Raw genomic sequence first — 27,367 nt, forward strand, 5'->3', positions numbered from 1 at the left:
ATTCTATTTACCAAATACAAAGAAGAGTTACTCGTACTGTAGATGCCAGATCGCCAGATCTACATCCGTGTCATCAAAAAAGATAAACAACTTGTCAGGCCGAGTCAGGAACAATCTGATGAATCTCACTTAGACTCTTAGACTAGAGACTCTTAGATCTAGTTTTGACTCTAGATCTATAAGGTAATCAACTTAATCAAGTCATAGATCTAGATATAATATAAAATATAATATAATTATAATAAAAATAATATTAGTCTAATTAGTTCAAAATTTTTATTAAGCCTTTAGCTGTCACTACTTAACTTAACTACTACGTCTACTACTCAGTCTACTGTCAGTGACAGTGTCAGTACTCTGTGACACTCTCACTCTGTCACATAACTGATAGTGATACTCAGTCATGATACTGTTACTGTGACATAGAACTAAAAGAAAATATACTTCTTATCTTATATAATACAGACATTACTTCAAAAAAGAAGATGATTACGTCCTACGCGTCGTGCATTTATTTAGTCATGCATATCAACCATCAAACTTGCCCCATACTTATACTACTATAGTACTATACTAGATATAGCAATATTATGAATATACATATTCATATAGTTATAGCCTAATATAGGCTAATATAGTCAATTGACTCAATAGTACTAATTTGTCTAATACTAGTATATAGAGTCTAAATACTTACTAGCTAGGGACAAAGGGTTAATAAAATAGGTCTACTCTCACTCTTTTTCTATTACTATTGTACTATTAGTACTATTAGTATAAGTGACTATTAGTATTACTACTATTAAGTATTATTACTACTTTAACTTAGACTTAGACTCAAAATTCATATTTAATTACGTAATATTTAATAATATTATTACTTTATTAAGTTTAATATATTTTATAATAGACTTAAGTAGACTAAGTAAGACATTATTAATTATAGGTACTTTGACAAAAAAATCAAAATTAATAGTCTATTAAACAACAGAAACTATCTAGTTATGTAGAGCTTTCTTAGAGGTTTACAATGATACCAAATTTATTTATATAGGAGCAAAGTTATGCCATTTTATGTGTAGAAAAATGGACAAGATAGAAAATGTCCAAAAACCCGTGATCGAAAAAATTAATTTTCGTCTTTATCTCATCATAACTTTATAACCATAACATAATAGAAAGAAGCTTGAGATTCGGAACACATATATATACCCCATTATTTATATGATTTTTAATTTGATTGTTTCATCTCACATACAGCTAACATTCACAGCTAATCCGATAGTTTGTAAATTGACTTCAATCCTTTTTCTAGAATTCTGTTTGGTAGAAACTTCCTCAGCTTTATAATATTTATAAATATAATGTAAAATAACATCTTGATAGCATTTTCTCCACTAGGTTGATCAAAGATAAGCCATTAAACAATTCATAAATTATTTATACTTCATATTATCAATGAGAATTGCTAATGTCTGGTGCCACATGTCGCTGCATTATGGAGTGACTTCATTTAACATCATCAGGATGGGCCCAAACTTGCCCTATAAGCTGATTTCCTTTTATATATTGTGTACCTAAGTATAGAAAAAAAAAGATTTCTAACACTACTCTAATAGAAATATTGACTTTAATACTTAAATCATAGATTGTTATGGTAGTTATAATTTTTCCACTTCTTTCCTATGACTTTACTGTAAATTTTCTAAATAAACACGACTTTCATTTGTTGACAATTTGGTATCATTCAAAAGCTTTGGAATACTCCTTTAAGATTATCACAAGGGTTTTTAAAAAATGAAGCAAATGTAAAAACAAAGATCAATCAACTAACACTATGGGTTTGGAAGTCTAGCTATGCTGTTTCAAAACTATATAGCAGCTAGTCTATCGGTTTATAGGTAAGTAGAGTAAGGATGTCAAAGTACCTACATTATTAATATGATTGTAGATTAGATCTAGTTAAGAACAAACACTTCTATGGGTTATGACTATGTAGGGAGGTGAAATTCCAGTGTCCGAAAATGGCTAAAAATCTTGAGACAGGGTTTTTCTTACTGCTACATAGGTCTTTGTTTGAAGTCGGTTGTGCTCAGTATATGTAAAGATATCATTGCTAAAAGAAGTGAATTCAATTACTTTTGATGATGGAGAACATTTTTGTTTTTGACAATTTTTTTGAATATTTTGCATTGAAAGTATATATACATTTTCATTTTTACTGATACTCATTGGAGGTAAGTTGTGTACTGTGTTGATTTTTTTTCCTGTTAAAAGTACATGTGTCTCTAGCTATATTCCTACCAATTTTCAGATCGATCCATCGCATACATCATACTAACTTTAAAAAAACAAAATAACACTGACCTCAATGGACGTTTCAGTTTTTAATTATTTTTTTTTATAGAAGATATTGTGTTTCACCAACAAGTGAAATTATAATCTTGTAGCAGATATTATTAGCTATACATCTAGATACTGCCATTTAGTCCACACCTCTGTGACATTTCTTGTAGCTCTAGACCCGATAATTTGTTTATTTCATCAATATTTACATTCTAAACAAGTGAACTTAATAAATATAAATGAAATCAGATTTGTGAGCTAGAAATTTACTAGTAATCTACTAATACTAGATCTACCATTTAATAATTTTTTTAATAAGTAGATCTATCGTCTATGAAACTCAATTCCAACTTTTTAACTTTTGATCTGGAGGTGTGTCTCTTCCGTCTTAGCCAGCGAGACGCTCTCATCTTACTTGTTCCATGTCAACCAATGTTAGATCAAAACGTCACAAAAAAACACATAACTTTCTAACTGTTAAACATACAGTCATAATTTATATATCATTGGAAAGTTCTTTTAACATATTTTAATGATGTACTAACGAAAAATTGGTTGTTTTTTTTTTCAAAGATAAATTTTTTATTTCACCTCCCTATTTATTTCCCTTACAGTAGAGTAGGCTAGTGTTACTGTACAGTAATAAAAAAGAACTAGTCGGGCCGGCCTTAGGCCACTGCAATCTATGCGACAGCAGTGGGCCCCACACTTTCATAGGACCCTCGCTAATTCAAGGTGTATAAATTCTTAAATTAAACCATTTTATAACTTGAAAGAGATTTCCTGCACCTTCCTGTCGATTTACCAGAAGCTCCTGGAAATCTCCAGAAATTTCAAAATATACGAAAAGTCCTTAAAATATACGGAAATATATAGACAAAAGTTGTCATTTTAGGGTGTCAGTCAATATGAAAACACAAATCCAACACGCGATAAATATAAACGGCATTATGCATAAGCCGTAATTGTGTAATCTGGTGAAATAAGCTTCTCGCGCCTCAAACTAATGAAGAATTACTTGAGGTCAACAATTCTCAAAGATAGATTGAAACATTTGGTAATTCATGCTATTGAGCGTGATTTATGTAGGAAACAGAATTATTATGATATGCTGTATGACTTTGCTGCATTCAAGGCTCGTAAAGTAATTCTGTACTTAGTAAAGAATGAATAAAATGCATAGACAAATTTATTTTCTAATACAAACTCTTAAATTTCACTTACTGTCCGCTTCCCTACCCAACTTGGCCCCGCGAAATCTGTTTTGCATAGGGCCCCACAATGCTTAAGTCCGGCCCTGCTATTTAGTGCATCCACACAATCCTGATTTTGATTTATATCAACACATTATAAGAAATGTTTATATTAAAATTTAGAGAATTGTTCTTTTTGAATCAAAGGAGTTAAGAAATTAGATGAAAATATTAAACCAAAATGATAATAGTTAAATGCAATACATTTTTCAAATTATTTTTTAAAATGCTGTATAATATTCAAGTTGCATAAAAATTATTATCACTTAAGAAAATTTTCAATATTAACAGTCATTTCAATATGTTGATAAGCTAAACATTTCATTGAATGCATCTTCAAGGGATTTTAACTTTGAGTTCAAGATGTTAACATAATCTTATTTTATTTCTCCAGATGGCATTTGTCAAGTTATGCTGAAACCAAATCAACACTGCTTTACTCATCCACATTAGTTGAAGTGTGGTTAACCTGGACACTTGTTGGCATGACAGTCCTAGTCTCACAGTAGATGTATATTTGTTTCTGGATTTGCATTGATATATTTTTGTTACCTACTCAGTGAACTGTATATATTGACTTTTAAAATTGAGCTCAGCTATTCCTGTGAACATATTATTGACAAGTTTTTGTAATTCTGTGATGCTCAAACTGCTAATTAATTTAAGACCAAGAAATGTTACCCCATTTCTGTTTACCAGCTTGTAACATTATCAGTATTATCTGCCTTGCTTTTCTTTTATTTAATGTTAATATGCCTTCTGCCGAAGCCTTAGTACTCCAAGTGCCAGTTCAAATATTCAGCAGTGTGGTGTACATGCATAGTAGAGACAGTAACAGCAAGCTTCCAACCAATCAGTACCGTGTAGTGCAGAGAGAATTGTCTTCCAAAGATGAAAGTAGCTTGAAAAATAATTTGAAAGGTTACTCTGGAGATGGATATTACATTGATCTAAATATTGGAACACCCGTTCAAAAGGTTACTTTTTTTTTTTTTTTTTTTTTTTTTTTTTTTTTTTTTTAAACTTTGATTAATTTTATGTATAAACATATCAATTGGTAATAGTAAAGTCAATCTTCAAGAGAGAATTTTTAAGATATACAACATGAAAACACAAGTTTGAAAATAAAAAGTTTAAATTACGTAATAACTGCCCAGAATAACACAAAAAGATCTATCGATCATCTGTAAATAAAACATTCCTTTTTTTTTTATAAAATCAAATTTCAGGACATAATTTTTAAGTTAAAGATTGATATATTTAAATGTACACAATGACACACACACAAAAAAAGCAATCACAGAACCACAAAAGAATACATTTGATTTATTTTGCTTAGATGAAAGTTTCGATTGACACAGGAATAAATCACTGACCTATAAAAGAATACATTTGATTTATTTTGCTTAGATGAAAGTTTCGATTGACACAGGAATAAATCACTGACCTATAAAAGAATACATTTGATTTATTTTGTTTAGATGAAAATTTTGATTGACACAGGAAGCTCAAACTTTGCAGTTGCGGCAACTCAGGACCCAAACGTCTCACAGTATTTTCACCAAGACAAGTAAGTCATAGCTATGCTTTGTAATAATAATAATCATTTTATTGATAAATCCCTGTTAACAAACAAAATGTACGTTCAAGGCGCTGTAATAACATTACAAACACAAACATGAGAGCTAAAATGAAAAGTAAATCTAAAAAAGTTTTAAACAGGTAGTTCTTAATGTTCTTCTTGAAAGTAGTGTAGCATGTTGTCTGTCTGAGATCAATGGGGAGTGAGGGCAATAAAAAAAAAATTATGCATACATTGGTTAAATTAAGAAAAATCTCAAACTGACATCGACAAAATTCTCTAAAAGATGTGGATGTATTGCTCAAATCTATTTTTCACCAATCCTTTAGTCTTTGAACCTTTGGGACACCACATGAGATTTGTTGACAGTCTTTGTCCTCGAATTTTTAAAATTTCTTCTGGAAAACTCCCGGAATTTCATATTGACTTTGGTGTAGAAACAGACCTGCCCATTATTACATGTTGTCTTCCCATGATTTTCTCTGCGTGCCTCTTCCATCCTACAAGGCTACAAAAGTTACAAAAGTGTTTAATTAATTAATTAGTATTCAATCTTCTAGACTTACGTTAACCATCATCCTTAACATAAATTTAAGGTATGCTATGAACTCATTTTTAGATCAAGCACATTTGAAAGTTTGAACACACAAGTATATGTGCCTTACACAGAGGGTGAATGGACTGGAGACTTGGGGACAGATATTGTTAGTTTGACACATTCACCTAATATCTCTGCAAGGGTCAATATTGCCTGCATTACAAAATCCAAAAATTTCTTCATACCTGAGGCAGAGTGGCAAGGCATTCTTGGTTTGGGCTATAAAGGCTTGGCTCGGGTAAGTTAATTATTGGAATGAAAAGACCACTACAATAAGAAATATATCATGTGGATGATTTAAAAAATCTCACAACAAGATCAGAGATGTATATATAGCACTTTTATCATTTTCTATGATGGCTGTTAAGTCCAATCCTCACTTTAAAAAGCCGGCCGCATACGTGGCATGGGTGGGTTACGTCAGTTGCAGATAAGCCTGCTTCTTCTCTCAGCTTTTTATTGGTTTGGCACTCTTTCGCCCTTGGTAACTCTTCTGGCTTCAAATCTTGAGACTCACAGCTTCATGCCATGAGGAGCGATCGAGAGCTAGTGCTTCCCAGCCATGAATGTCAATATCGCATTCCTTGAATGAATTCTTTGTGATGTTTGTATTGGCCTCCCTGGGAGTCCTTCACACAACTCCCCATATAGAAGTCGCTTGGGAAGGCAACTGTCTGGCATGCGGACTACATGTCCCGCTCATCAAAGTTGGGACCTTTTTACTGTCGTATTGATACTTTGCATGTTGGACATCTTAAAAAGATTTCTGTGTCTGGTATGTGGTCTGACCAACGCACCTTTTGGATTATCCTTAGACAGCATAGGTGGAAGGAGTTTAGCTTTTTGGTGTGGCAGGAATATAGGGTCCAGGACTCTGATACATAAGAAGTGATGGGAGAACTACAGCACTGTAGACTTTCAGTTTAGTGGATATGCTGAGTCCTCTCCATTGCCACACTTGTTCTTGAAGTCTGCCAAAAGCAGCTCTGGCATGAGCAACACGGAAGTCAACCTCATCATCTAGGTTGGCGTTTGCTGATATGTTTCTTCCCAGATAAACAAACTTTTGGACGTAGATGTATAAATTGCTGAACTAAAATACAAGTAGACTGACTTGCCAATATTGCCAGGCATCAACTCAACTACTATGTTAACATCTGACATGACATAATACCCAAGAATCAAAGGAATCATTCATATCAGAAGAGTTAAATGGTAATGTATTCATCACCTGATGGTTAGGCAGTCAATTGGCTAGCTCTAATAAAATAAACTTGTGGCTCTGTAATGTGTTGACCCCGTTATAAACATGAGACTAGATTTTTTTTTTACTAAAATAGGTTGGAAAAAAATGACAACTAAAATTGTATGTTAATTTTTTTTCAGCCATCTTCTTCTATCACTCCATTCTGGGATAGTGTCCTTGAGTCTCATCCAGACCTAGAAGATATTTTCTCAATGTCTTTGTGTGGTTCCGCATTTGTTCACACCAGTGGAGAACTTTTACGTCAAGGTTCACTGGTAAAATCACTATGTTAACATTTTTAATTTAGAAGTATTTACAAAATCTAACATAATTTTTTTTTCGTCCGTTTATTAAATAGAAAATTGTTTATTGGTTTATTGACCCTTGATACTTAACTAAATTTATCCCATAATCATTTGGCATGTTTTTTTTTTTACTGATTCAGTTTTGTTTTAATCATCTCTAATTTTTTTTTTCAAACAGATTTTTGGTGGAATTGTGCCATCGTTGTCTAGAACTCCCCTGTTATATGCGCCCATAACTCGAGAGTTGTACTATGAAGTGGTGCTGACAGACATTGCTGTGGCCAATAAACCTTTAGGGCTACATTGCAAAGAGGTAATGTTTATATGTCATATATGTTAGGAAAAAAAAATATTTTAAGACCTCAAGAACTAATGGGCAGGTAAAGCAGACTTAACTTTTTTCATAGTCAATAAAATGATAGTTAAGGAGGATGTTATGTCATCAGTTCATTGACAAATCTCTTTTAATCTTCCCAACATATGTGATCATGTGCTCATTTTATCTGGGTGTTTTTATGTACTCAATGGGCTATGTTGCTGAAATATAAAATATAAATGTGTCAGTCACACTTTGATGAAAATTTCCTAAATTGAAGTTCCAAAAGTAAAATAGGAGAAAATATATATTAATTAAATCTGTCATAGATGCTAATTGAAGCCAGTAAACCCCATTCTATAATTTTTATTTATTGCAGAGCTCTGAGAATATAGCTAACTAGATAGTCTAAGTCTAGTTCTTTTCTACATTCAAAGTATATTAATCTGGATCTAGACAGCATTTAGATATATTTATATATATATATATATATATCTGTGGCATTTTACGTCTCGCGAGACGATCTTTTCCCTTTGCAACTTCTTGTGTGACTAAAGAGGCCAATCCTTGATACACAGCTGTGATCACAGGTTGGGCATATAAAATCACCAGGCGCCATTGCATTTTCACCCTTCTTTCTGCTTCTGTTGTGTATGACATCTGCAATCTGTGACCCTTCCTTTATGCTCTCTCTCCATGTGGATCTGTCCAGTGCCACCTCTTCCCAGTTGCCAGTGTCGATTTTGAAAAGCTTCATGTCGCGTTTGCATACATCCGTATAACGTAAAAGTGGGCGACCAGCGGCTCTCCTGCCTTCAATTAGATCGCCATACAGGATGTCCTGTGGAAGTCGACCTACTGGCATCCTACGAACGTGGCCAAGCCAGCCAAGGCGTCTGTTGCTGATAACAGAGCGGATGTCCTGGCATCCTGCTCTATGTAGCACTTCCTCATTTGTTATCTTATCTTGCCACCTTATTTTAAAGATCCGCCTTAGGCATCGGAGGTGGAAGACATTCAGCTTTTTTTCCTGCCATGAGTAGGTTGACCATGTTTCACTTCCGTACAGCAAGGTGCTCAACACACAGGTCCGGTAGACTAGGGCTTTAGTCATGCTAGTCAGCAATATGTTGTCCCAGACTCTTTTCTGCAACCGTGACATGGTGGCCATTGCCTTGGCTATCCTGTTGTTTATGTCTTTATCCAGTAGAGTGTTGTTGGATATGATGGAGCCAAGGTAACAAAAGTGATCAACAATTTCTAGTGGTTGGCCATTAATGCTTACTTGAGGTGCAGTGTTTGTGTTTTCACGAGGAAACTAAATGTACTGTCAAATTCAATGGAGCCCAATATATATATATATATATATATATATATATATATATATATATATATTTCTATAGGTCTGTGATCAAAAAAGTAGTTCTAATCTATACTGTAGTGAATCTCTTTAAAATTTCAAATTAAAAAAAGATATGCAAAATACAAATAATGTATTAAGAAAAAACACTACATCTAACTAAAAACACATTTATTCCCAAGAGAAGTTAAACATGTTGCAATATTGATCATTTTATGCTTAATGTCTTCACCAGACAGTGAACACTGAATAAATAGGTTGACAGCTCAGCCCTCTACTTTTTCTTAATGCTTTTTCTTAATGCTTTTATATTAATTAATTGCTTAAAATTGCATTCCAAACTTAAAGATATATAAAGGCATAGTTAATTCTTTAAGTTGTTTGTTTTCCAGTACAATTTCGACAAGACAATGGTTGATTCAGGAACAACAAACATTAGATTACCTACTAAAGTATTCAATGAACTAGTTGCTGTCATACATAAAGATGTCAAGGTTTTTATCTTTTTTATTATTTTTTTTAAGTTTGCTAAATATTTAGAAATTTACAGATATAAATATTAAATAAAGGAATACTTACTAACAAAAAAATGTGTATGTTTGTTAGAAATGAGAACATTATCAACAGAGATTTCAACAAAATAAGAAATCCATAGCTTAAGCTATGAATAAGCTGTCCTTAACTCCGGTACAAGAGTCATTTGGATTTGGGATAGCACTGCTAACTCTTTCACAAACTCTTTATATTTGTCTTGGTTCTCTGCTACTCTATGGAAAGTGTTAAAATCAAACTTGTCCAAACATAAATATCAATTTGCCATTTTCTCCTTTATCTACCTCCTGTCTTCTTCACTAGGCACAGTGCCTCTTATATGCCATCACTATTGTAGTTTAAATTTGTGTTTAAAATGCAACTGGTGGACATTTTTTTTAAAGGCAAATGATATAGAATATGAAATATAATATTTGGCCTGTATATTTTAAAATAAAATTTTAATTTAGCTTGAAATTAGTTACAAAAAATATAGAAGTCAAGTAATTGAATGACTTTTACAGATGAAGCTGTACTTTGTGAGAAAATAAGACGTATAAAAATATTGAGCACATGAATCTGTTTATATAATTCGCCCAACCATTCGGGACAAGACACATGCACACAGACTCTCTAACCCTTGATGAAAAAGTCATGGAAAGACAACTCTTTTATTTCTGCAAGTCAAACTAGAGTTACCTGATGTAGCTTTTGCAGCACAGAGAGCACGGCTCAGAAAAAAATTTTGAGGGGAGGGATAATCTTCTTTGTATATATAATTCTCTATGTCGCCCATCCACCCACCCTATTTGGACAACTGTGACTTTCAGGAAGTGTTCACCCTAGACTAAATAGCATCCTATGCTACGCCGCGGGTCGGCTCGTATAGTTTATTATTAAAACCTATTGAAACTAATTTCAAAGTAATTTCTAATAAACATTTTTAAAATTTTAAATTGTATTAGATATTCTATATTTTAGTTCAATTAAAATCCCAACAGTGAGCCTTTTTTTTTTAAAAATATTTTCCATCATTTTGCTTATTTAAAAAAAAATGTACTAACTTACTAATTCTATTTCATCGACCATTGTTGCATGCCTGCATTTACAAATAATTATTTTTTTTTAATTTAGGTTCCTAATCCTATGTCGCTTTTCATTTTGTCTGAATCTAAATTAACATTAAATGATTCCTGTTTTGTTTTTTTGGTCACTAGGCTGATGGAAATGTATTAGGTATTACCAGCTCTTTCTATGATGGGGAAAGCATATTGTGTTTCGCTGACTTAGCCACATTATTCGTCTCATTTCCTGTGATATCGTTTGAGCTTATGATGTCAGAGAATTCTTCCTTCAAACTGCACCTGTCACCTCAAGTAAGTTGTCACTTTATCATTAACAATATGCCACTTAAGATATAATATCTTTTTTTCATATTGCCTTTTGTTCATTCAATAAAGATTGTTACATTTTATACATCAGCATTTGGAATTATAGAGCTCTTGGTGTTACTAAGAGATTTCACCTCAGTCATAGATTTGCTTTATATGTTAGACAATATTTAATTTACCCTTAAGGCATTTTCCTATCCTTATTGATTTACCAGGTTTCATTTTTGTATTAATCCAATAGCTCCTATTTCCAGTCATATCCAAGTCCTATCAAAGAAAGATTTTTCTAAAAATTAATTTAATCACTTTAAAAAAAAAAAAAAAAGAAAGCATTAAAAACAATATGTTCAGTTTAAAAAAAATATTTTTCAATACCTTCTTTTAATAGCTGGCAAAATACACAGGTATTGGCCCATATGTTTAAAAAAATTTATTAAAAATTTATCTACTTCCTTTTGAATGAGATACAAAGAACTCTTCTTTTACTATACTTTAAAAACTGCTGGAAACTTCTTATCATAATGGGATATGGCTTCCAAAGCAAGAGAATTCCCTTTTAGACTGATTATTATGGAATTCTAAATGAGTAATTAACATTTGGGTAAGCAGAGATGGTTAAGTATTTTGCTGCCAAAGAGCTAGAAGGATATTATATTGTCTGCCTCATGGACCTCTTAGTCTTGAAAGGTAATTTAATTATTTTTACTTGAATACAAGTGATAGCAGCTGTGTCATTCATCTTCCTTTTCTAGCCAGAAGTTTTGTGCAAAGTATCTCTCCTCTGACATGTACTTAAAGGGTGTTAAGTTCAAGTCAGCTGATTTGAGGTTGATTCCTAAGTTTCAAATTTTGTATTTCAACGAAATATTCAACATCAAGAAATAAAATCTACATGTAGCAGAATATAGATTTGCATTTAAATAGAATGATACAATAGGATAATTAGCAGCATTTTAAAAAGTCTTAAGTTTTATCAATGTGACAACAGTCACCAGAACAAAATAGATGTATCTTTTATATAGACATTTAATTTCTCTTACATTCAAATTCACCAGTTTGTTCACTGTAGGAGAAAAAGTTGATTTTTTTCCCAGTACATGCTCATATATTTGTGTCTTCCCAGCATTATTTACGGCCAGTTGACATGATTTTGGAAGAAATTGGCTCATGTGTCAAGTTTGGCTTCTCTCCTTCCAATGGAGGAACTGTTCTTGGAGCTGTCCTGATGGAGGCATTCTATGTTGTCTTTGACAGAAAGGCTAAGCAGATAGGGTTTGGCCAGACAGCATGCCCCTTGCCAGACCCTCGTCACCCTATTCTGAATGTCACCATCACAGGCCCCTTTTATAAAAACAGTTAAGTTTGTTACTATTGGCTTGTAATGTATACATTTTCTTAGCTTTTATACAGGATCCTGAATATTGCTTGTACTTTCTGATCCACAGTAAAAGAAGTTTTAGTTAAAAAAGCTGTACTATTATAAAATAATAAAGGTGTCTCTTAGCCTTTGGAATTTAGGTTTTTGTGTTTACCAAATATTAATAAAAATAATAGATATGCAAATATATGTGGCAAAATATGTAGGTCACAGCTGGGGCTGCGTACCTACAGGAAATACTGCTTTCCTCATTAATCTTCAGACTCAAAGCAAGCCTTATTATTATTAAATATATGTGCTAATAAGGATAAAACATTTTTATAATTTTATAAATTTAAAATACTTTTTGAAGATAAAATTACAATGATTTTTTATTAACAAAATGTTTATATTACAAGGCATTGTCTTTAAAGATTAAGGATGAGGGCAGTATTTCATGTGACCACACAAAAACCAGTTGCAACCTGCATATTTTGCCACATCTGATGCAGACAAAGTTGTTGTCTTTTCATCTTCTGCCTATCTTTGACAGGGGCCTTTCTTTGAACCTCATATGTGTGTCCAAAATCTTCATTTGTCTTGTGTGTCCAAAACCTTCATTTGTCTTAATTAACAATGAATACACTCTGCTTTTAATCTGTCCACTATCCAGGCTAATACTAAAAAGTCAAACTTTGCCACTTTCTTGCATGAAAATTTTTTTAAGTCCTGTGATATTCTGATAAACCCATCTTTTTTTTTTCTTTTTCCAGTTGAAAGAGAGTTTAGTTGATCTAGTATGTCTTCTTCATTTGACCTATTTCTTTCTCTATGTATTGTCATAGATGTCAATTTGAGATTCTATTAGCAGACATCTCAATTGCTAAGATTAGTTATTGTACTCCTCGCGCTACCATCTCTTGTGTATTTTCCTTAGACCACCCCCTCCAATCACCTTACTCCCCCACTTAAAAAACATGTATGCATCTCAACTGGCAATTTCTATTTTCTCTAGTTAAGACCAAAAATTTTCATTCATAAGATTGAAATAATTTGTTTGTGTTTTTGTGGGTTATTGATTTTTTTCCCCTGAACTTCCAGAGAATAACAGTGTGTGTATTTACAAGAAGTCTAGCGCCGACGACCAGTCGTTCCTTGTTGTGTCCTACGTCATGATTGGCCTGTCTGTGATAGTCTTTATACCTCTTGTTCTACTCTTTGCCCTTTGGATTCGAGGACGGATGAAGGATATGGAAAACGAAGACATGTCCGAAACACAGAATGTTCTTGCTGATTAATTAATGGATACTTTCTTTATCCTCTTTTTTTTTTATTGTTATGAACATCTTTTTATTACTTATTGTAAACGTGACCTTATGTATATCTTCAATCAAGTCCTTTTTTGTTAAGATCTATTTTTTTTTAAGGTAAAAAAAAAACAACACAAAAAAAGGCACTAACTCTCTTCAAGTCAGTAATATATCCATACCCACTGTTTGTGTGACAGAGAAATGTAATATGTAAATAAGTACAGACTTATCCCCATATTGATGGATATGGTGTATCATTTGTGTCTTATGCAGATTGGGATCTTTATACAAGAGGGGAAAAACTGAGTTGGTTACTAAGAAGGTTTTGCAGGAGTTGATTCATGTACATTATTTTTAATTCAATCTTTGGAGTAATTTATACTGTAGTCTACTCCTCTTATTAGCAATACATCACCAGGAAAAGTAAAAGAGTTACGAGTATCTCTCATTGATATCACATGTATGCAGTGTTAACTCACTTACAATGTCTACAATCTTCACTAAAAATATAAGAAGGACAAAAAGTGTTTTATTTTTTTTTATCTTGTTTCTTTAACAGGGACAAATGGATAACCATTGTTCTGTTTGTTTTCTTTCTAACAGAAAAGGAGGGGGGGGGGTGTTGATTAGGTATTTCATGGAATCAGCTTTAAATTTAGCACATTTCTTCCAGTTTTTATTTTACGTTTGTTATTTTAATTTCAGATTAACTTTGTGCCTTTTCTAAATATTGATTCTTGACCTATTTATAAAATATTTTTATATACGTTTTTAAAAACAATTTGATTTATGCAAACTTAATTTGATGTGATGAGTGGAATTATTTTGTGGTCAAATGTTTCATATAATGTACTTAAGTCTTCCAAATATATCAACTTTCCAGCTTTGACTTGTGACTTGACTAACAAATGTCAATATTTTTTTTAAAGCACACTGTATTTTTTTTCCCAATGAGAATTAACATTGGTAAAAAAAAGAGAGAGAGAGAATGTGCACTTATTTAGTTGGAGTTCCTTATTCATCATCATCATCATTCCTTTGGGTTCCTCATGGAACATAGGACCTCGACAAAAACATGCCACTCTCCGCTGTCTCTTGCTAGTTTTTTTATGGTTTCACAACTCTTCCCGGTCTTCTCTGCTTCTTCAAGTACACTACGTCGCCATGTTCTTTTTGGTCTTCCTCTGCATCTTGTTCCCTGGGGGTTCCACTCTAAGGCCTGCCTAGCTCCGTTGATGGTATCTTTTTTAAGGGTGTGACCAATCCATCTCCACTTCCTCTCTAGGATCTGCACTTCTATATTTTTCTGTCCACTCATCTCCCACAGTTTGGTGTTTTCTACTTTGTTGTACCAGTGTATTTTTAGGATATTTCTCAGGCATCTGTTGATGAAGGTCTGTAATTTTTATCCTTATTGCAAATGTTTAAGTCTTATCTAATAATCTAGTCACAGACTTTCCACTACAGTAATAGGACAGCAAATAAAAGAATAAAAGGAGTTAGTTTCCAACATTTAATATTAAGAGAAATGAACTCAAGTTGCCAGGGGGGGTCTCATTGATCTGCAGATGAGCACTTAGGAAGTGTTCATGTGTATACTCATTTACAAGGATCATTAATCAAAGATTAATTTATGAAAGCCTCTGAAATGCAAAACTGAAAGTAGCATTTCTTACCAGCTATTAGATATATTAACCAATAAATGTGCTGAATAGTTCTTTAAGGAGAGAGAAATCGTGAATCAATTTCTGAATGAAGTAAAGAACATGTGGCTTGAACAGAAGCTATTGTACTGAAAGCTTAAGCATTGCCAAAACCAAGGTTCCATCAAATGTGCTAACCAGGATGTTCAGATGATAATTTGTAGTGTGTACAAAAGACTGTAGTGTAGCTATTTCTTGTGATCCTGTGGGAAAGGTTTCATTGCTAGTAGGGGATTAATTCATGAAGAAGACTAAGGTTACTTGTGTCATAATAAACATGACATTAGGAAGAGGTCAGCAGACCATTCAACAAACTGCAGAATTGACAAACTCTTGCTCAATTCATAATGCTACAAAAGTTCTTGTTACTTTTGTTAATAGACCTTGGTCAATTCTATAGAATAATGTTATACAGAAACATTTAAACATGTCAGTATAGATTCACATTATTGGATAAGATTGATTAATCCACCAATTTATTTCTAATTAGATTACATTAGTGATCAACCTCACTTTTTGTGATTCCTTTCAATAACTTAGAGAATCTCCCACATCCTATGATGCACACGTCAGCACAGAGCTGTAGTGAAAATGTGATTTGATTTCAGTAAATAGATGATTTTTTTTAAAAAGTTTCCAAGGTTTCTTACTTATTATTGTGAGATTTGCTACAAATGACAATTTTAGAAGAACAATTTTGAAACAATTCTTATAACGTTATTGTTCGAAAAACAGTCAAAGAACAAAGTCACCTTACCTAAATAACCTGTAACTGAATAAAGTGATTTAATTATTAATGTTTAATTATGTCTTTCATTTCAAACCTGTAATATTATCTTTTTTTGTTTGTTTTGTTTCACACTTATTCGACTGCATTTTATTGAATGTAAAACCTGTTGTCATATTTATTTTATAACCAGACGTTTGATATCTGAAACATATCCTAGGAAACCTATTTCTTTATTTGAAATGTCTTTCCTCTGCATGTCAATAATTCCACATCATCATGTACTGGTAGTTGTTGTTTTTTTTTCATGGTTAAAGATCTCTGTGTACATTTTTTTTGTTGTTTGATGGGGGAGGGTAATTCATTACTCTTGACTTAATTTTCACAATGGTGTTAATTATAATTTGAAAACTTAGTTACTGTTATCAGTGATGGCACTAATATTTATAATACTGTGTTTAGTTTATTTATTATATCACCCTGCTGTTTGTGAAGCAAATGGCTTAGAATTCCATGGCTGGTTCATGGTCGCTGCATTTGATTCTCAGCCTTATTGTTATTACTGGAATACCACCTTGGCAATATTTTTTGTTGAATTTATATTTGATAACTAAGTATTTTTCTCTTTTTTTTTTTCCATTTGTGCCTTTCATGTGACTTTTGTCTTGCCTTTGAGATCTCTTTATCTGTTTCCAACTCTTGTCTTCCATTTATATGATTTATTATCTTATAAAGCTTGCTACATTAAATTGCAGATAAGTTGATATTACCAAAACATTATGTATTCTTCCAATTTTCCATGTGTGCCTTGCATGTTACTAAATTCTTGTCTACATGTTTTCTTTTTAAGTGAACTACAAACCTCCCTTTTTTTTTGTTCCAGTGATCTAAAGAGCTCTCAACATTTAACTTAAGTTTTGTAGCTAAATAAGCCTTGTTTACAATCACTTACCTTTCGTCTGCTGTTTGATATGCACTCTGGACTGTCGTTTGATGGTCCAGATTTCAATCCCTGCCTACTACCATTATCTTCAAACATCTGAAGGAACATCAGAAACACGTCTAACAGGCTAGCAAGTACACAATCTATCAAGACCCAGATATTTTTCTGTGTTTAAAGAAATTTCAACTGTTGAAATGTAAGACAGCAATGTCCAAATCACTGCCCATGACTATATCTGGCCCTTAATATGGATTTGTCCAGACTCAATTTATTTCAGCCTTCAGTATTTATCTGCACAGCGTTAGTTCCATTGGACACAACAAATTTTGTTTGAGGTGATGTCGTCTATGACCCATGTGCTGGAAATGTACATGGCACTTGGCCAAATAAGGTTGGTTTGGGTACAATTAAAAGATTGGTATTACTCTTACTAAAGATAAAAAGGATTTTTCTGCACATTACCTCTATCAAGTTATAACCCCATAAAATGGGTGTCATATTTTTCATTGTGCTCTTTATCCAGTACACATTGAGCATGTTGTTGAACTAAAGTCTTCCATTACTTACATGGTGGATACTTACTAAGCACATTAGAGAAGTCAATGTTCAGCAATCCTTCACTGTTTCTGAATTTCTTTTCCTACCAATGTCTCTACACCAGTCCACTGTAATGAAGTCCTATACCCATGTGTTCCTGGCAAGGAGTTAGAGAGTGGAGCTGATGTGTTCCTCTGTGTTGTCTGGTTAACTCTTACTTCTGTTTTTATACATTGCTCAGTGTTACAAGAGATTTATTGATCAAGATTAAGGACTGCACCAGTGCGATTATTCATTTTGTGTCTTTTTTTTTTGGTCATATTTTATTTTTACCTGATGTAATGATGATTGAATTTTTCCTGTCTGGTATTTAAATACTATTTATTTTGTTTGTTCATTTCCAATGCATTGTTAAATTTTATTTCCACACTTACTAAACCTTAGTGTCAAAAAGGGAAAAACGTCTAGAACTTAACACATTACAAATCAGGTTGTTTTTTTGTTTTTTTCTTGAAAGCTAAAATCTTTCTGCTGAGATAAACATTGTGCCCTTTAGAACAATTTTGTTTTTTCTGATAGAAAAATCCTATCCATTTAAAGATGTGTTTACAAAAACATTTTAATTTAAATAGGTTACATTTTTTTAAAAACTATGTTACCATTTGATGAATTTCTTAATGGCTTTTATAACATTATTTGTCTAGTTATTATGACTAACTATTTTGCTAGTGTGTTTATATCTATGTGAATTTAAAGCTTTCAGGTCTGAAACAATTTACGAATAATCATGACATGTAACATATAATAGCAGCACCTAGATACCAAGGTTGTTGAGAAAAGGTAAAGAAAATATTACGAAACATAGGTAAACTCTCAGGAGGACTCAAACCACAGACCTCGAGCCAGCCCTCTTCTCTGGCAACAATCAGGTTCCCAGTCTAACACATATCTAGACCACCCGGGTCACCCCAAAAATCAGTTTTGTTATCTGGCCTTTACATCACTATTATATGTTACATGTCATGTGTTTATACATAGAGGAGAAGATTGTATAAAGACACTATAAGTAAAGAAAGATAAAGCAAGAAAGATGTCCAAGAGATTTATTGTTTGCCCTAATACAATTTTGCTATTGGAGTTTCTATCTAAAAAAAAACAACTATTTACATGAGGTTCTTTATTTGAAATAATTTGTATTTGGGAACTTCAATATGATTTGTGTACCTATATATCTTTGAAGGGAAAATGTTATAACAATATGATTAAGAAAATGTGAACATGAGATGCTGCGGTCTATTCATTTGATGTAAAAATATTTTTATTTTAAATTCATATATGCAGTGATCAAATAAATTATCTAATACTATAGTATTGTTGGCTTCCTTCAGTCAGAGAATGGATATGGTTCATCTCATAGAGTACTTTAACATGAGACTGTAGATCCCTATTCTGAAGTACTACATGTTCGAAATTCTCTATTCTGGATATATGAAGTATTCTAAGCTAAGGCTATGCTCTGCACAATTTATAACAAAGCTTCCATTTCCTTCTTTCTCCATTCTTCTCTGTCATTTGCCTTTGATAGAATTTTTTTATGATATTCTTTCTAAAAATATTGAAACCTGCCTTTTTACCTGCCTGGGTGGACCACTTCGTGGGCCGATTTTGAGTTTGTGTTAAACTGTCTTTGTAACTTTCTTGTTGTTTTTTAAGTATAGTTAACCTTTAGCCTCTTATATGATATCTTTGACCTAGTCAATTCACGCAGCTCATTTTAGGCCATTGGCTATATGTTGCTAAGGCAGATTCTCTTCTCACTACTGACTTCAACTTCACCATGACAATCAAACTAAGAGACTGATTTGACTTGTTTGATATGTTTCAGAACTGGCAATGGGGATGGCAGCGTGCAGAGTTCGAACCTGGGAACACCGAGGTGACAATTTAAAGCGCATACCACACGACCCAGACTTGCCAGCTCATTCTACTTTATTTTTTTAAAGTTGATAATAAAGATAGGGATCTAGCAACCACCCTTACACAGCACATTACACGCAGACCTAAGTGTAAGTTAGAAGAACAAGCGATACGTATTCAAGACCAAGCCTTCCATTGTAATATAGTGCTTTAATCGCTACTAGGACACCTATCTCTTAGTCTGTTGGGGCACCACACAATATCTTTTGACCTTCTTTCTTCATTCATCGCTATCTTTTGCCTTGGATAGAATCTTCAATAGCAGGCCCGTCTATTTTTTTTTTTTTTTTTGTATGAATTCATTGATATAGTTTGTTAATAACGTTAAAACAGAATTGGAGCACAGTCTCCTTTCCTTTGAACTCGGAGACGGCTCTAGAATCCAATCTTGCCATGGAAAGCCGCGGCCGCACACAAGGCACGAGTTGGTTGGATCTGTTGCAGGGCTGATCTCCTTGCCTCATATATTGAAATACCGATGGTCACGGCCACGAGGAGAGATCAAGAGTCAGCGTTTCCCAGTCGTGGAGGACAATGCCCTATTCTTTGAGGGCGCTCCTGGTGGTGTCTTTATAGCGCTTGTGTGGACCCCCTTCAGAGCGCTTTCTAGAACAATGAGTTTTTGGCACATCGGCACAATACTCCCCCCCGAAAAAAAATGCCGTTTGAGGACGCGAATTTCAGACATACGTAGTTCGGAACTTTTTTGCTGTGCCATGGATACTGACTTTTTTTTTTTTTTACAAATGCTAGTTTTGGCCATCTACGACAATATCTGGCCCTGGGACTTTTTATTGACGGGGGGAGGGGGGAGGTCAATAGTAAGCTTATGAATGCTGTAAAATATTTTGCTGCTAAGATTTACGGATAATGATTGGTCATAACAGAAAAGGGTTTGGTGAATAAGAAATAGACCTAGGTCTATAGATATTCGTATTCTTAATATATTGTTGTTCTCATTTTTTCATTTAGAAAATCAAATGACCCTGTAATAGTTTTATTATTATTATTATTTCCGAACACAATTCAGCGTAGAAAGAGTGCAGGTCTGGCCTACACAACTTAACATTGTCAACAGAGGGTGACGCAGTAGAACTGACTTTCTTCAGTAGTACGTCTCTCTTTCAACAAACCCCCTGGGGTGGATCCTGAGGATAAAACGCCTGCATTCGTCCATCATCCAGAGCACGATTGTGTAGACCATTGGATAGAGCCAGTAGACAGGCCTGGAAGAGACAATCGTGGACAAGGATAATATTCAATTTAGAAGTAACCAGTTTATTTGACTCCACTTACTTACTTAATCCTGTGCACTCACAGGGGAGCATGGGGCCGCAACCACACCTCTCCACTGAACTCGGTTCTGAGCAGCTTTCTTCATCTGCTCCCATGTCATTCCAGTACCCTCAGCTTCACTGATGACTGACCTCTTCCAGGTTTGCTTGGGTCTGCTTTTGTCTCTTTCCTTGTGGGTTCCAGTCAAGTGCCTGCCTTGCAACATTGGTAGCTGGTTTTCGCAGGGTGTGTCCTATCCAGCTCCACTTTCGTTGTGTGATGTCTTGGGCTATGGGCTTTTGTCTAGTTCTCTCCCACAAATCGATAGTATTTGACTCCAGATAGTATAAAGTCTATGGTCTTTTGTCTAGTTCTCTCCCACAAATCGATAGTATTTGACTCCAGATAGTATAAAGTCTATGGGCTTTTGTCTAGTTCTCTCCCACAAATCGATAGTATTTGACTCCAGATAGTATAAAGTCTATGGGCTTTTGTCTAGTTCTCTCCCACAAATCGATAGTATTTGACTCCAGATAGTATAGATCGTGTTCACGTTGACGGAGTGAGGGAAAGTGTTAGTTTTACATGGAAGCCCCAACCAAGGGCGGACTGGATGTCAAAATCGGCCCGGGAGTTTCTATACAATGCGGCCCATAACTTGTATATCATATGATGGGAACCAAATTTTCTAGCCCTACCTGTCCTTAAAGTCATTAAGTTTGATAATGTATCGATATGCATGAATACAGTGAACTCTAAATCTTTATAGAAATATAGGCCTTATGTTGCTTTTTAATCGCTAAATGTGTAGGCCTTAAAAGGATGAAGCCTACTTGTAGCACTGTCTACGCATGTAGGCTATCACAATATTTCGGAAAATGTGTTAGATTAAAATAGTATTACACCCTGTAGAGTCTGTGAAAGTTGGTTTTTTTTTTAAACACAACGCTCAGTGGACTCTTTCATAAGGTATAAAACCTTAAACAATTTGATGCGTGCCATAGTGGCATCCATGCGACCTTTTCGTTGCCCTACCAGCCCATTTGGGTGGCGGCCACCCGGCATTTGCCCGACTGCCCAATCTCGATGGGAATTTCAAGATAATAAATTACCTGATGTACTGGACCTTCAAAAAGGTCATGAAAGGTAGATACGCTATGAGAAGAGCCAGCACAGTCTCAAATACAAGGGACGAGTTCAACACCCAGTTGCTAAACAAAAAAAGTCACAAATTTGTCAGAGATTAGATTTAGTTGTAAAAATAAGGATTAATTTATAAATATTTAATTTATTAGATTTAGTCGTAAAAATAATGATTAATTTATAAATATAAGCCCCCCTTTTAGACCTTAGCCATCTATAGGGCAGATGATGCTAATGTCATCTGTTTCTTTGGACAACTGTTAACAAGCAGGATGGCACAACGATCAACCGCCTTTACTTTCCACAACTAAAGCAAGGTACCCATTAGATTCTTAGGGGCCCATTATAAATCCCGAAATTCAAAATCACTGTCTTCACAGAGATTCGAACCCAGGACTACAGGTTCGGAAGCCAAGCGCCAAACTGCTTGTGACAGTAGTGACGTTAGAAACCACGCGACTTACGTCATGCCGTGCTGAAAGAGAGATAACCTTCTGGTCTTGGAAATGATCAGATCTGCCCATTGCACGATGACAATGCTGACAAAGAAAGCTGTGTGGCAAGTTTGTTCTAGAAGTTTTCTCTGGCCGTAAGTCTTGACACAGAGTAGACAAGCAATAATACTTACATGAACTTAAATAATACAAACAATAATGCTTCAATCAACTTTAATCAACAAGCAATAATAATTTAACTTAAATATCACAAGCGATAATAATTGGATAAACTTTAATATTGCAAGCATTAATGCTTAAATAAACTTGTATATTACAAACAATAATACTTAAATAAACTTGAATATTACAAGCGATAATCGGATAATACTTTAATAAATTTAAATATTACAAGCAATAGTGAAACCTAATTAACCTACTTAAATAAACAAGCAGTTATATGCAATAATAAACATCTATTCTATTCATGGCTCAAGAATTTCAATACTAAGTAAAGGAAAGATCACTCTTTTATTTCTGCAAGTCGGACGGACTAGAGTAACCCCACGTAATTTTAGAGGCGAAAAATAAAAAGGAGGGGGAGGGGAGAACAAGTAGTATTCACCCGTCACTAAATAGCAGGGCCGAACTTAACCATTATGCGGCCCAAAGCGAAACGGATTTCGCGGGGCCCAGTTTGGGTAGGGATACGGATAATAAGTGAAAATTAAGAGTTTGTATTAAAAAATATTCGTCTTTGCATTTTATTCATTCTTAACTACGCACAGAATTACTACACGAGCCTTGCGTGTAGCGAAGTCATACAGTATATCATAAGAATTCTGTTTCCTACATAGATCACGCTCAATAACAAGATTACCAAATGTTTCAATCTATCTACGAAAATTGTTGACCTAAAGTAATTCTTCATTAGTTTGAGGCAAGAGAAGCTTCTTTCACTACATTCCACAATTACGGGTATTGCATAATGCCGTTTTTTTTTTAATCGCACGTAGGATTGGCTTTTTCCATATTGAATGACAAAAGATTTTTAATAATTTCCGGAGATTTCCAGGACTTTTTCGTATATTTTGCAATTTCAGGAGATTTTCAGGAGCTTCTGGTAAATCGACAGGAGGCCGTGGGAAATCTGTTATACGTTATAAAATGGTTTAATTTAATAATTTATATACCTAAAATTAGGGCGGGTCCTATGAAAGTGCTGGGCCCACTGCGGTCGCATAGGCTGCAGTGGCCTAAGGGTGGCCCAGCAAAAAAGCGGCGTATGCTACGCCGCCGGTCGACTAGCACAGTTTAAATCAGTTATTTGTAAACTACGTCTGCAGGCCAGAAAGTTTTAATTCAGCCAGCCACATGCTTAGTAATGAACACTATGATCAAAAGTAAAAATTTCATTTAGAAAGGAAAAAAAATGTTTTTAATACGAGATGAAACATGAGAATACTGTTATGAATGTTAAGTATGTACATACGATATTTGTTGCGTCTTATTATTTTAAGTATACACAAAGTCAGTCAACACAAAATCTTTTTCCGTTAAATGTTTATCAAACTTTAGAGTTAGTTTCTTTATTTCACTATGCAATCATGTCCATAAAGCATTTCCACTCTAAAATATCAAATTAAAAAAACAACGTAAAGCTGTTTCAGAATGTCCTTTTTCTAAACATAAGAGGACGTGTTGACGAGTATATATTACCTACAAATACAGAAACTCTTTGTTCAATCATGATCGATTACAAAAGAAAGGTCAGCATTTTTTTTTTTAAAGTTGATAGCTCTGGAAGGTCTAAGAAGTGTGAAAGAATCTACATCTAGACTATGCAATATTACGACAGTTGGAACTCCAACTAAGATAGGCAAAATATCGGGATGTGTTGCAATTTTTCAATCGAAACTACCCGAAGAACAATATTGCCTTTAATATAAAACCAGTCTTCGGTGTCATTGTAAAGCTAGCAGTAGGCTAAATACTATTTGCTCCCTTGGGCTTCAATATGGAAATGTACTAAGCGAATGGGGAGATAAGCTTTGTGTAAAGAATTCGGTCGTTTGCTAAAAATTAATCTATAGACTTTTTTAGACTATTTAAGTACTTGTATAGCTCAGTGGCTAACGCGTCGGTCTTCCAACATGGAGGCTCGAGACCCTGAGTCCAAACTCTACTTAGCAACTTAAAAAAAAAGCTTTTGAAAAAGAAGCACAGAAACCTTCTCGCAGACCAGATTCCCCCTTTCCCAACCCACCCTCCAAATGGTCCACAGAAGTGGACCACAGCGCACTAATCATTCAATAAACATGAAAGGTGCGCTAAACAAAAACAATTAACAAAACACATTTTTTTTCCAAACAAAGTGAAGGGAGCGCACCGTTCAATGGCTGCCAATGCTCTCAGTGATGTAGATTTATCTCCCCTTTTCTTTTTAAAACACATTACATTACCATTAATTGATTAACTCATTGGTTAATTTTTTTTTTTTGATTCATGTGTTGTTATCGACAATGAATAATTGTGCAAATGTTTAACCTGATCCAATAAGTGCATAAAAAAAATGTAAAAGAATCCAACTAGACAGATAGATGGATTGAGTGGATATAAGCATTGTAAATATTTCAAATCGAACACATTTATTACAGAGTCTAGATCAATTATAAATTAATGACATAATTCAAAATAACTGATGCAATTTTACTCAGTGTAATATTTGTCTTTTAAAAAAGTATTTTGTTTTCATTTGTTTTTCTCAGTTCTTGGCGTAGGGAAACAACGTTGGAAAGTGTTTGATCACAACGCCATTATAGAAAATCGTATGAGTAGCAGTATTGGCATCCAGCAGCAATAGGTATTGATAGTAAAAATTTAAAAAAGCAGATGATGTAAAAGTGATTTGTCTCTGTGGCCCACAGTTAACTAGGGTGTCATGTGGCCAGCATAACGACCAACCGCCCTTACTTTTCCCCAAATAATGTCAGGTACCCATTAGAGCTGGGTGGATTCAAAGGGTTCTAGGGATCCCGGAATTTAAAATCCCAGTCTTCGCCAGGTTTCTAACTCGGAACCCGCCGGCTCGAAAGCCAAGCTCTTGACCATTTAGCCACCGGGTGACCGCGCCTCCAGGTATTGAGAGAGATGACGTATAATTAGCATTTCCAAGAAATGTTAAAAGAATTCTAGAGTCCAGTAAAGAAAGACCGTAATGAGCTCTGCTAAGGCGATTGAAGCTCCGTTACCCTTAGCTTTACGTAGCTATTAAAAAACAAAAAGCTTTTCTTGAAATGAGAAACTATAGGCTATTTAGAGCACGATCTGGTGACCTTTGTAAGCACGCTTTCTCCACGTATCTAGGCCCTGGTGACAGAGAAGCACTAAACTCAGCAGTAAGCCTAATGGTGAGTAACCTTATACAAGTCAATACTCTCCTGTGTGTATGAACTGTTCAAACTCTTCTCATGAGTCAAATAATAGCTCACATCATACTCACGTGACTTTTTCCTCATTTGATATGTAAACAACTTCCTTTTTTTTTTAAATTCTTTAATAAAGTTCAATTAGTTCTATCTATAGCACGTTAAAGTCTCCATTAAAGTGATTATAATGACTTTTTGTTTCCAAAAAAAAGGGACGTTTCTTTAACAGTTGTACTTCAGTTTACTGGTAAACACTGAGTGGTACTTTGGTTTACTGATAATCTCCTAGTGGTACTTCGGTTTACTGGTAAACACTGAGTGGTATTTTGGTTTACTGGCAATCACTAAGTGGTACTTCGGTTTACTGGTAAACACTGAGGGGTACTTCGGTTTACTGGTAATAACTGAGCGGTACTTCGGCTTACTGGTAAACATTGAGTGGTACTTTGTTTTTACTGATAAACACTGAGTGGTACTTCGTTTTTACTGGTAAACACTGAATGGTACTTTGGTTTACTGGTAATCACTAAGTGGTACTTCGGTTTACTGGTAAACACTGGGGGGTACTTCGGTTTACTGGTAATAACTGAGTGGTACTTCGGCTTACTGGTAAACATTGAGTGGTACTTTGTTTTTACTGGTAAACACTGAGTGATACTTCGGTTTACTGGTAATCACTGAGCGGTCTAAATATTACAAGCAATATTGCTCCAATAAACATACGGCCTAAATATTATAAGCTTTGCATCTTTTGTTAACTAATATATTAGGCCTAGGTCATCAAAATATATATTTTTAGTAAGATTGATAATGCTTGTTTATTAAGGTATTATTGTATGCTCACCCACTCCTGACCATACGAGTCTTCCAGGTCGTTGATTGCTTTGGCGTCCCATTCATTACGTAATCCAGGCAGAGTGTACATGAAGAATCCATTCTCAATCATGATAATACAGTAAACGAAGAATCCGCAAGAAGCTTGTAAGAAGCCAATGATACCATAGGCCATGGAAATAAGCCTGAAAGAAAACAGGGGGAGTAATTAACTAAACAAAAAGCTCCAATGTCAAGGCGGTCCTACTTTGTGGTTCAGGAACATGGAGAACAACTGAAGCCAAAAAGTACAGACCTTCATCAACTGATGTCTGAGAAATATCTTGAAAGTACACTGGTATGACAAAATAGAAAACACCAAACTGTGGGAGATGAGTGGGCAGAGACATAAAGAGGTGTAGAGCTTAGAAAGTGGAGATGTCTTGGTCACACCCTTAGAAAAAGAAAAGATACCTGTCAGGACTGAGTTCTGGTCAGCCTGGGTCTCCTGTTTACTGTAGAGGAGAAGGGGGGCAATCCAGGTTGTTGGTTTCAAAACTGTTGTTGTTTTGGGTTGTTTTTATTTGGTGAGATGTTTTGAAAAACATAATGTAACTCATGATAAGGGGTGTGTTTTTTGTGCCTAAGGCAGGACGGTTGGTTTTTTAGAGATATATTCTAAGTGTAGAGACTCTAACTATTTTTGCTGTATGAGAGTGAAAATAATGGAATTAAAGATGTTTATATGTCGGTAAAGTGGCATTCTGAATCTTATTTTATCGTTGTATGTGT

General features: G+C 34.3%; 2 protein-coding genes across 2 annotated transcripts in view; one reads left to right on the forward strand and one right to left on the reverse strand.

Annotated features, from left to right (window-relative positions):
* The first annotated feature begins 54 nt into the window (after window positions 1-54).
* LOC106057145 (beta-secretase 1-like) lies at window positions 55-18,871 on the forward strand. The gene is made up of 10 exons (XM_056011871.1): window positions 55-183; window positions 3,994-4,576; window positions 5,081-5,169; window positions 5,801-6,017; window positions 7,166-7,300; window positions 7,509-7,643; window positions 9,399-9,500; window positions 10,755-10,913; window positions 12,052-12,283; window positions 13,387-18,871. The coding sequence occupies exons 2-10, from the start codon at window positions 4,274-4,276 to the stop codon at window positions 13,581-13,583; spliced, it is 1,569 nt and encodes a 522-aa protein (XP_055867846.1). The 5' UTR covers window positions 55-183; window positions 3,994-4,273; the 3' UTR covers window positions 13,584-18,871.
* Window positions 18,872-20,463: 1,592 nt separating this feature from the next.
* LOC106057146 (sodium/potassium-transporting ATPase subunit alpha-like) overlaps window positions 20,464-27,367 on the reverse strand; it is a 40,917-nt gene continuing 34,013 nt past the window's right edge. Inside the window, exons 18-21 of the mRNA XM_056011866.1 lie at window positions 26,607-26,781; window positions 22,365-22,495; window positions 21,870-21,968; window positions 20,464-20,708 (exon numbers count right to left, since the gene is read on the reverse strand). Of these exons, the coding sequence (XP_055867841.1) occupies window positions 20,588-20,708; window positions 21,870-21,968; window positions 22,365-22,495; window positions 26,607-26,781 (526 nt within the window). The 3' untranslated portion in view covers window positions 20,464-20,587. The remainder of the gene's footprint in view (window positions 20,709-21,869; window positions 21,969-22,364; window positions 22,496-26,606; window positions 26,782-27,367) is intronic.

The sequence above is a fragment of the Biomphalaria glabrata genome, chromosome 15, assembly GCF_947242115.1.
Source record: "Biomphalaria glabrata chromosome 15, xgBioGlab47.1, whole genome shotgun sequence".
Lineage (NCBI taxonomy): Eukaryota > Metazoa > Mollusca > Gastropoda > Planorbidae > Biomphalaria > Biomphalaria glabrata.

What these genes read in the sequence shown, in the direction of transcription:
- LOC106057145 (XM_056011871.1), top strand. Translation starts at nt 4,274, where the DNA reads ATGTTACCCCATTTCTGTTTACCAGCTTGTAACATTATCAGTATTATC. An exon ending in GCTATAAAGGCTTGGCTCGG is followed by an intron (nt 6,018 to 7,165) that starts GTAAGTTAATTA and finishes ATTTTTTTTCAG; the next exon opens with CCATCTTCTTCTATCACTCC. An exon ending in AACTGCACCTGTCACCTCAA is followed by an intron (nt 10,914 to 12,051) that starts GTAAGTTGTCAC and finishes GTGTCTTCCCAG; the next exon opens with CATTATTTACGGCCAGTTGA.